Source organism: Musca autumnalis, unplaced genomic scaffold, assembly GCF_047663935.1.
Source record: "Musca autumnalis isolate F117 unplaced genomic scaffold, ASM4766393v1 scaffold_4, whole genome shotgun sequence".
NCBI lineage: Eukaryota > Metazoa > Arthropoda > Insecta > Diptera > Muscidae > Musca > Musca autumnalis.
This window is the reverse complement of record NW_027411977.1, coordinates 17,028,770-17,040,266: the sequence shown is the minus strand read 5'-3', so window position 1 is coordinate 17,040,266 and position 11,497 is coordinate 17,028,770. Positions and strand designations below refer to the sequence as shown.

General features: G+C 36.1%; 1 protein-coding gene across 1 annotated transcript; it reads left to right on the top strand.

The window, feature by feature from the left end:
- Nucleotides 1-562: 562 nt before the first annotated feature.
- Nucleotides 563-6,556, top strand: vvl (ventral veins lacking). The gene is given in 1 exon segment (XM_073987564.1): nucleotides 563-6,556. A coding segment is annotated over 1 exon segment (2,106 nt). The 5' UTR covers nucleotides 563-3,239; the 3' UTR covers nucleotides 5,346-6,556.
- Nucleotides 6,557-11,497: the final 4,941 nt, after the last annotated feature.

The following is an 11,497-nucleotide window of genomic DNA, read 5'->3' as shown; positions in this document are numbered from 1 at the left end:
AGGCCTCATATCAAATGCACATATCATCAACATTGCAAAACAACTTCGTAGTGGGCAACGGTGGCGAGCATGACTAGAACCTTACTCGCAAATGAAACATATGAAGGCAGTAATGCGTGCAATTAGTTCAAATAGGCATATACTTTACATCTTTTTAGGTATTCCCAAAAAATAAGCTTCAATTTAGATTGAATTGATTCAATTCTGTTTAAAATTAATAATTTAATATAAAATAAATATAAACATAAATATAGGTATTTATTATTATTCGTTGGACCTAAAATTTAGTGGCATTTTCCACAAAAAATAAACAATTCCTTCTTTAGAAACTCTTTTTATCGAGAGGCGTTGAAATATTGCAATAACAACTCAATTTTTGAAAAAGCCCGATTCCGTACCCATTATTTCGGCGGAGACGACTTTCAGACAATTTTTAAAGTTTCTTTTTTACTGGAGAAAATAAAGCGAATTTGTGCGACATTTTAAAGTTTTATTTACATCATAAAATGTCATTTATTTAAATTTTCTATTCTATTGTCCTCGAAGCTGTATTTTTCATCATCGTATTTTTGGAATTTCCGCAATTTTTAAATATTCACTTCTAATTAGTTTTTTTAAAACAATTTTGCATTTTGTTGTTTTCATTTTATCCGCCGTATATGCGAGGCAAAATAACACAAAATTCTATCAACACCGACGCATGTAAAATAGACATCTATTTACGGTCAGCAAGAGGCCAACCAACCACCCACCGCTGTATAAGGGAGCCGCTGTAAATTTGGGGGCTGATAGCAGAAACAAACAAACCCACAAAAAACATTTTCTTTTGTCATCAACGAAAGCAAAAGTAAATTTGCTTTTCTTGCTCATTTTCATACTGCACACGTTCCAAAACGTGCCCTCTTCATCTGCCACAACTTCAACTTGTACACATGCGGTGGACTTTTTTCCTTTTGGTCGTCGGTAGGTACTACGGAATGAAGTTTACCAAGAACAGAAAAAACACACATTTTGAACTTTTGAGAATGCGTCTAATGCTGGAATAGCGACAGACCGAAACCAACTGTAATGAGAGCTTTGTGGCCTAGAGTAACATGGCCCTAAAAATGCAGCGCATAAACTTTTCGATAGTTCTTGAGAAAAGCGCCACCACCACCGTTAAGCATGTTTCTTTCTCCAAAACATTTTCCTCCCCCAATTGTAAGCTTTTCCTTAAGGGTCGACTGGCTGCCTTATGATGCTGTCTGTCTAACGGAGAGTTCGATGTGATAGAAATTTTCTTTCAAATTGACCCATCACACTGACCATCCGTCCATCCATTTGCCAGCTACCTTCCACCTGAAAAGAGAGAAAGAAAAGCAAAGATTTTGTGCAGTTTCCTTTATCACAACAAATGCTCTCTTTGTCACACTTAAGGTTAAACAAGCAAATACACTTTTCTTCAATTAAAAATGTCACAGAGTACCACTCACTATGTTGCCTGCCTGGTTTGATCTGGTTGTCTGGAAGTAGACTAGATACCCGGCTATTTGGTTACAAAAATAGGCGTAACACTGGAAATCGACACTCTCTCTTGTTGGCTGTTGTTATTGCTTCTGGCCATTTGTGGTTTTCAATTGTTTTGCTCAACGCCCTCACCTGTAAGAGCACAACACATTCTTATTGCTCAAGTCTCTTCGTTTTTCGTTGACTGTTAAATGAGCAAGGCTTAGAGATGAGAATTACCATGCTCTTTCTCACTTATGTTTGTTAGTTTCGTTCGTTTTCGGTGTATGTGAGTACTTTCCAGTCTGATTGTGCTGTTCAAAATCCAATATGAATTTCTTCCATTTCCTGGCTCTTTCTTGCCCATGACTCCATTACTAGTTCGTGCATCTCTGTCCCACTTCCTTCATTTCCCAGAGAATATATTTATCTCTTTCCACCATGCGTGAGTGTTCATGGTAGGCCTTTTCATTTCCTCTTCTTCTAGCTATGACTGGAAATACGCTTCTTCTTCTTCGCTTTCTTGCGAATGAGTACCGTGTTTAGCTGTGTGCGTGCGTGTGTGTGTTCTTTGTTGGTGCCTGCAAGATTGTTGTGTGCTTTGGCCCGTTGCTTGGCTGTTCTATGGAGCTGCTGTTCGTTGTGTTTTGTGTACGACGGTGGTGGTGATACTGTGGTGTGTCTGTCTCTTGTACATTTTGCTTGAGTTGCTGTCAGTGTGGTGGTGTCCACAGTGTATCTGTGTGCCTTTTTTGAGTTTCTTTGCCTTCTGCTTACTCTCTGTACCTTCGTTTGACGATGCATGACGTTAGTTCACTTCGATAGCTCCACGAGTTTACACGTGAATATTTTAAAGTCTCCGCATAAATAAGAAATAAGAAAAATTCAATTCATTCATTCGCACAAACACACATGCAAACTCCAAATAAAAATTCAGAAAAAATATTAATAGAATTTTTATGTTAAAATCACTTGGATCAAAACAATCACAGAATTAGATCAACAAATTACAACACCACAACAATAAAAATAGTTATAAACAATTTCAGAAATTTCAAGTGCGGCATTTCTGGATAAAGCAAAAAACAAAGAAGAAAATTTGCAAAATAAGAAAACACTAACGGCGCGTTAACGCGAGTGCGGAATTTTTGTTGAATAAACAAAAGAAAAAAGCTAACCAAACAACTGCAAATAGTGTTCAAAACAATCATTGAAAGTGATAATCACAAAACAAACAAAACAACAAACAAAGAAAATTGGAATAATTTTATTAAACAAAAAAATAATTTAATAATTTTTAATGCAAAATATAATGCAAATTTAAGAATTCAAAACAAATCATAAAAAAATCAAAACAAAAGCAAGCTTTGTGAAAATTTCAAAATAATTTTCACAAGTTTTCAAATCAATTTAAAAAATATTACAAGCCGACGGTTACCATCAACTTGTTGCTGCCCACCCATCGCAAGCTTGGTTTGGTTTTTTTGTAAATCCAGCCAACCAACAACAACCAAAAGCTAGTGGCGTTTCTAATCGCCCCCATCACGCCACCAACATTTGCTCACTGAAAATTTTCTTCGTTATCCGTTACCACGCAAGACTTCAAGACGGTTGCCTCACGGTTTGAGTGGAATGAGCATAGGGACCCTGGTCTTTCTTTTGACAGATCGGTTTTCAAAGTCGTTAAACTGAGCCCCAACTTGGAGCCCTACCCCGCCAGCGTGGAGGGCCTGAACAGCCCTAGAGCGGTGGGGATGGCCGCCACCTCGTATATGACACCCAGCAGCGGTGATCTTGACATGGCATTGGGTGGTGGTTATCACACCTCTTCGCCCCGGTCCGCAGCTGATGCGGGTGAAATGAAATATATGCAACATCATCATCATCACCACAGTGCAGCTGCTGCTGCGGCGGCCCATCATCAATTGCCCTCATCGCCCAGTCCCAGTACAATTGGTACCGGTGGTCCGGGATCTGCGGGGCCAGGTGTCTCTGCTGGCAGCCTTAGTTCCGTTACCCCCACTGGTGGTTTGAGTTCGAATCCCTGGACCGCTTTGCATCCCTCAGATCCCTGGGCCTTACAGTCACATCACACACACCACCATCCCGCCGATGTTAAACAGGAAATGTCACATTTGTCCCAGCAACATCGGGTACAACAGGGTATGGCTTCACCGCATGCCTGGCATGCTCCGGTACACGCTGCTGCTCACTATGCTCCCACAGGAGGTTCACCACTACAATATCATCATGCCATGAACGGTATGTTGCATCCTGCCCATCCACATCATCAAGGTGTTGCCCCCCTCCACCATGCCTTAAGGGGAGAATCTCCCTCATTGCCCATACACCCGCACCACATGCATGGCGATCGTGATGTTAGCGGCGGCGAAGAAGACACACCCACCTCCGATGATCTAGAAGCCTTTGCCAAACAGTTCAAGCAGCGGCGCATAAAATTGGGTTTCACCCAGGCCGATGTGGGTCTAGCCCTTGGCACCCTGTACGGCAATGTTTTCTCACAGACCACAATTTGCCGTTTCGAGGCTTTACAACTGAGCTTTAAGAACATGTGTAAACTGAAACCGTTGCTACAGAAATGGTTGGAAGAAGCCGACTCCACAACGGGTTCACCGACCAGCATTGATAAAATTGCCGCCCAGGGCCGTAAACGCAAGAAGCGCACCAGCATTGAGGTCAGTGTCAAGGGAGCCCTCGAACAACATTTCCACAAACAGCCAAAGCCCTCCGCTCAGGAAATCACAGCACTGGCCGATAGCTTGCAATTGGAAAAGGAAGTGGTAAGAGTGTGGTTCTGCAATAGGCGGCAAAAGGAGAAACGCATGACACCACCCAATACCATGGGTGGCGATATGATGGACGGTATGCCGCCGGGTCACATGCATGGTCATGGTGGCTATCATCCACATCATGATATGCACGGTAGCCCCATGGGTACACACTCACACAGCCATAGTCCGCCCATGCTTAGCCCACAGAACATGCAGACACCCACGAGCCATCAGCTTGCGGCTCACTAGCAATCAGAAATCCAGGAGTCGAACTCAGCAGCAGCTGCGTCAACTCCTGCCTCCCTGCATCAGCAGCAACAACAACAGCACCAACAACACCAGCAGCAGCAACAACAGCACCAGCAACAGCATGGCGGTCCCAATACACCCTCCTCATCGGCCGGTTCATCGGCCACCATGACAACGAATGTGATGTCCCCCCAAAGTCCGTTGGGATCGACAAATGCTGGTCAGAATAATAACAACAACAATAACAATGATAACGATCACTTGTCCCAAGTCAAACAGCAGCAGCAACAACAACAGCAGCAACATCAACAACAAGCCTCCTCGATTGCGGCAGCTGCCGCCGCTGCCATGTACATGGATCCAATGCGTTATCACAATGCTGCTGCCCACCATCATCACCATCAACATCCGCATCTGAATCCCGCCCATCATCCACATTTATTCCACACCAGCGATCAGGCATTGCAACATTCCACGGCGGCCGCCCACCATCAACATTTGCAACAGCCCCAGGCCTCACCGGGTGGCGGTAGCAGCAGTGGCGGTGTCTTGCAGGCCTCCTCATCGGCCGCGTCCCCCTCATCAGTGTCCTCAGCGTTGGGTGTCAGCGGTGCAGCCGGTATGCATCATTTGAACTTGAATCCCCACTCGTTGCATCATCACCAGCATCAGCAACAGCACCATCATCATCACCAACAACAGCAGCAACAATTGCATGCCCGACGCCTTTTCGAATGGAGTTTGCAATTTGGTGCGGCCGCCGCTCCAGGAGCGGCAGCGGTAAGACATTTCAATTCATTCGGTGGTTCCGGGGAATAGCATCATACAACGGCTGCTGCAGCGGCAGCAGCTTCAGCTGCATGGTTTGGCTATGAATCGTCCTAGAGTGTGATAGTGTGTAAAGAATAACAACAACAACAAAAGGGACGTATGGCAGTCCGTTCTAGGCTTTGGCAAGAGGGTTTAGTTGAGTGCGCCGCAGTTGAGGCATTTAGCTAAACCCTTTTGGCTAGGTCAAGAGTTGGTGAAAGGTAATCAATACCAAATTGGAAAGCTGAAAAAAATATCCGTTTGGGTGTCCAAAGAACCAGATGTCGTGCTCCGGAGCTGTAGCTGTAAGGATCAAGCTGAACCAGTGCATTAGTCTGTGTTAAAATTAAGCTAAAAAATCCATTGTTTTTTTAAGTGAGTGAGCTTTTTTCATGCTACGACAGCAACAATCACAAGAAAGAGATATTTGTAAACTAAATGAAAATTCTTAAAGAAAAAAATCTGTTTTTTGTAACTAAAAAAGTTTTTAAAAAACTTTATAAATGTAACTATGTATGTAGAAAACAAATGAAATGAAAGAAGAGCGAAGATAATACTGAGGATAAAACAAAAATAAATTTAAATTTAAACAAATAGTAGAAAAAGAAAATGGAAGGCAATTCAAATCAAACGAGTTACAAAGTGATGTTTTATAAAAAATAATATTTTTATTTGTTTTTTATTTTATTTTTTTTTTATTAATTTTCGTTTAAAACCACGAAATATGCATTAAGATATGGCCAAGAACGGGAAATGAAACGAATTTTGAATTTAAATAAAGCAATGTAAGAAATCAATCATGCAAAAGGAATGATGAAAAAAGTGTTAAAAAGTGAAAAATATAAAAGAAAAAATGTCAATGCTGTGGCAGCGTCTGTCTCAACAACGGCTGTGACAAGGTAAATTCAAGTCTTTTTTCACAATTTCAAAAATAACACTTTTTAACACATTTCCACACAAGAAAAAAAAAAAAAAAAACAACCACACATTCCAAATCCCTTTTAATTCCTTTGAAAAATCGTTTCATTTTCCTTCTTGGCCTCCACAAAAACAAACAAAAAGCCCAGAACCCATGTTTCCCCCTTTTTAGGTTTAGATCCAAAACTTGTGTATATAGTTAAGTCATTAGATAATAGGTAATATTTTTAAATTTAATTAAACCGTAATTAAAAAAAACTAGAATTATAAAATAAAAAAAAATATTTAAAAAACACAAAAAACTATCTTTACAATTCAACAGCAAAGAATATTTCTTAGGTATGCGTAGTCAAACAAGAAACCACATTGGCATTGGAGGTCTCCTGGACCTTGTCACATTTTCAAATGGTGAAAAAGAGACACACACACATCCATGTTTGCAATGCCATCGGAAGGGAAAATTTGCAAAAACTTAGTTAAAATTTTATGGAAATTTTATAGGCAGTAAGGAAAGGAAAATGATCTTGCATTCTTTTTCTCCCCCCAAAAAAAGGAAAATCGGTGTGGAGGTGACACAAAATGTCATATTGAAGGTATTATTGTTACCATTAACTAGTTTCGAAAATTGAATAATGGGAACGTAATTTTTCTTTGGCAAGGCATGTCAACCACATTAGATTTTCTTGCAATTTTGTATAAAAAACTAGAGTTTGTTGTACATTTTTTTTCGTTTAAGTTGTGAGTGTAATATTGTTTCTATACATATTTTTTATTGTACAAAATTTTTCTTATTTTTTTAAATTTCCAAACAAACACACAAAATTCCTATAAATAAATATTATTATTATTAAATGAAAAACTCCCCCCAAATTTTAAGTGTTGAACATTTGTAAGGAAAAAAAAGAAGAAAAATACATAAACCGTACATAAGCTCTCTAAATTACAATACAAAATAAATTAATAACTTAATGGCTCTACAGAACAACAATTTATTAATTATATATTTAAAAAAAAAAAAAACAAAATAAAACGAAAAAAATACACACACACAAAAACCCCACAAAACATTCCTTCAATAAAATTGTATAAAAAGTAAAACAAATCATACGATTAAATAAACTGTAATAATTAAATTAATTAAATGGAAAAAAGGATATAAAATAGAAACAAAACAAACAACAAGTCAAAGGTTCTTACCACAATTCTATACAAACAAAAATTTGAAAAAAAAAAATCACAAAATAAATACAATTAAAAAATTACAAAAAATACCAACATCTTTTTCATTTGGATTATTTTGGCAATTTGCCGACGGGATTTTGGGATATGAGTGAAAGGAATATACAGCCTGTTTCACTATATCGAACGAAAATGAGAACTAAAAAACTAAAAAACTATTTAACTCGTGTATGATTTTCAAATGCTGTAGTTTTTTCGAAGCAAAAACAAAGTCAATAATACAATGAAAAACAAAGTTTAGTTGTTTTTCGTTCGCATTCATTTCTATTCGACATGGTGAAACTGGCCTATAATGTACTGGATGTGAGTGTATTGCAGTAATCATTAATCAAATGTAGAAATTTATTTCAGGAATGTTAAATATTTGATGCGATTATGAAAAAAACCAAAAAGGCATAACGCAATCAAAGAAAAGTTGAAAGGGTATTGTCTCATTAAGTACTCAGGAAGATAACTTGCAGTGAAAAGTGAATTTAATTTAGTTTGAATTTAACTTCAAATTGCCACAATATTGCGGAGTGACGGTGTTGTACCCATTTTGCTACAAAAGGTTCATTGAATTAAATATATGTATGTATGTCTTTGATAAATTTCAAAGCTGTCTTAAATTGTAGTTTCAACCGACAAACAAATAGGCTCGAATTATAAAAAATAGTTTGCGGGTTAATGCATTATATAATAATAAAAAAAATATTAAGGAAGGACAAAATTACACGTTAATCGTAATGAAGGCTTTTGGGTTTCCTTAACTTTTGGTAATACCTTAACAGCCGTGTACTTACTTTAATACAAGGCTCATTTAATAAGGTTTCCCAGGAGGCGAATTTTGGTTTTCTCCTTATGTCATGTTTAAGTTTTGTATCGAGAAATACACCAAAAAGAATAAAACAAAAAAATATTTAAAAAAAATTAAATTAAGAAATTACACATGATATAAGCGGTGTTATAGGCCGACTTCCGTATTGTCAGTTGCTTTGTTTTCCTCACTACTGCAATTTCATAAAATTACTCTAGTAAGAAACTCGATTTAAGAACCCCTAGTTTCATGCACAAATACAAAGCAACTGACAATACGGAGTTTCAGTCACAGTGTGCGGCACAAACAAAGTGATAGGTTATAAAATGCGCATATGCAATTTTTAATTTATTTAATATAAATTCAACATATAATAATACGACGTACAGAAATAAGGCCCCATGAAATAACACCACAAAAGGTAATGAAAATTGACCCCAATTTTTGGGGTGTTTTTCAATTTGAAAAATTGCCCCAATACAAAAAGGCCCCAAACTAGGAAATGTTGCCCAAAAAAATATTACTTTTATGCTCCAAAATTTCATTGGGGCCAAAATGCGTTTTTGAAATTGGGGTGCATTTGGCAAATGCAATATCACCCCAAACACCGAAAATACAATTAGGCCCCAAACTATCCATTTACGCCCCAAAATATTTATTCGCTTAAATTTGGGGTGTAAATGAAGCAACAAATTTGGGGTGTATTTGCAAAAAAGATTTTTGAAGATATTCATATAGTAGTTCGTAATAACTAATTAATGGCTATACTTTTTTATAATTTTAACATATTGAAACCACTTATACTCTCCTTTCTAATTCAGAAAATATTTTTGAAAAAACTCGCGCGATTTTTTACAAAAATATTTTCACAGTTTTACTTAATACAAAGTTATTCTAAAATTTTTTTAGAAAAACTTTTGATTAATTAGAACTTTGAAAATATTAAAATAAATATAAAAATATTAAAATAAGTAAAAAGTGGAGCGATTTTTTCCAAAAAGATTTCCAAATTTTTAGAAAATAATAAATTCAATTTAAATAATTAATATACTCTTTATTTGAAATGTCTTCGTCGAATACCGTAGTCTGGTAAAATTTCTCCGAATTGCTACTGACAAATTCAGATATAATTTCATTTTTAAATACTTTTATGAAATCTGGAAGATTTTGTGGGGACTTCGGTATTGTTTGGCACTTAAGTCTTCCCAAATGTACAATTCCGCTTATATTCTAACTTCTTCTCTAAAATTTATAACAGTTTTTTTGATCAATAGAAAGTAATGGAAAATTTCGAAAAGCAAAAAAAGTATCTTTGACATCCGCTTTTTTTGTAGTTATGCCCACTTTGCTTCACGGACATAACTCCCAACGAATTTTGGGAGTTATGTCCGTGCACCCCTTTTTTTTGTTTGTTTTTCATGGGACCTTATTTCTGTACGCCTAATAATACAAGTTCATGTTGGTAGGCTCTTAGTGGGGTTTGTTCTGTGTTGTGTAAATATCAAAGGCGTCAGAACCCAAGCTTTTTCCTTTTTTTTTCAGAAAATCTAAATTTTCCTTCGAATTTTCCACGAATTTTTTTCCGAATACGGATTGACTTCTTTCAAAAAAATCTAAATTTTTCTTCGAATTTTGCACGAGTTTTTCTTCCGAATTCGTTGGGAAACTCTAATATTTTATTTAGAATTTTCTTAGAAAAACTTTCCGAGCTCGGTGACCACGTCCATACAACTTTCGTCATCACAATCGGGAAAGCCCAGTAGGCAAAAATATTTTCGTAAAAAAATTGCGCAATTTTTTTCAAAAAAAAAATTATTTGCAATTTTTTAGAAAATTTGTATTAATTAGAACAGTAAAAATAGTTTTGTAAAAAGTGGAGCGATTTTTTCCAAAAAGATTTCCAAATTGTTAGAAAATACAAAGCTTTTCTAAAAAGTTGTTAATAATTTTTAACGAAAAGCGCCGCAGGCGAAAATATTTAAAAAAAAATCGCGCGATTTTTTACAAAAATATTTTTACAGTGTTACTTAATACACAGTTTTTCTAAAAACTTGCACATCATTTTATAAAACCGAAAAACGCCGCAGGCGAAAATATTTTTGAAAAAAAGATCGCGCGATTTTTAACAAAAATATTTTTGCTACTTAAAAAAAAACACATAAAAAAGTTCCGATTTAATTTTTTTTTAATTTAAATAACACTGTACAACAAAATTGAACTTTTTTTAAAATTACAATAAACCCCGCACAGATTATGAAAGAGGACCGAAAAAAGAAGACATGTGTATCGGCGTTTTGAAAGTTTACGTCGAGAAGTAACCTAAATAGGCGTGACAAGTTCCGCCCATTTCTAGAGGTTTTGAAATATTCGACATCAGATTCCTTGGAATCCTTGCATTTTAGGTATAAAGTGTCTTTGGCAATATTACGGACAACAATGCGGGGTATCTTTTTATGGAAAAAATTAACCCTCACGCGAGTCAATAAAGGGGTCTTTTTGGTCCATTTTTTCAAAAACGTTTAAAAAGTCCTTAAAATGAGATCTTATCAGATCAAAATATTCTACAAAATTATTTGTCATAAAATTTTAATATAGGTCCCCGAATACACCAAAACTCTAAATCGTACCTAAACGCCAGGAATCTGCCAAAAGCAAAATCACGTTTTAGGGTTAATGTTGTACTTTATCTGAGTTTATTAAGTTTTGTCCCACTAATCTTCATTCTAGATAGAAGACGTCAAAGACAAAAATATTCTCCATCAAGTTTCAATATAAGTCGCCGAATAAATAAGATATGCATTTACAATATATATCAAGAAAAAATATACATCAATGTTGCCAACAAAACACCCAAATATTTTTTTAAAGAATTTGTTTTGTTCTTTTTTCGGGTTGATGCATGAAAGTAACATGAAATTTAGTTTTAGACGAATGTTGTTAAAAGAAGAAATATATTCTACACAAAATTTTACTATAAGTCCCAGAACAAACTATGTTGTACTTTTAATTTTTGTGTGTGTTGTGCAGTGTAGTTAATATACTCTGTATACGAAATGTCTTCGTCGAATACCGTAGTCTGGTAAAATTTCTCCGAATTGCTACTGACAAATTCAGATATAATTTCATTTTTAAAAACTTTTATGAAATCTGGAAGATTTTGTGGAGACTTCTAACTTCTTCTCTAAAATTTATAACAGTTTTTTTGATC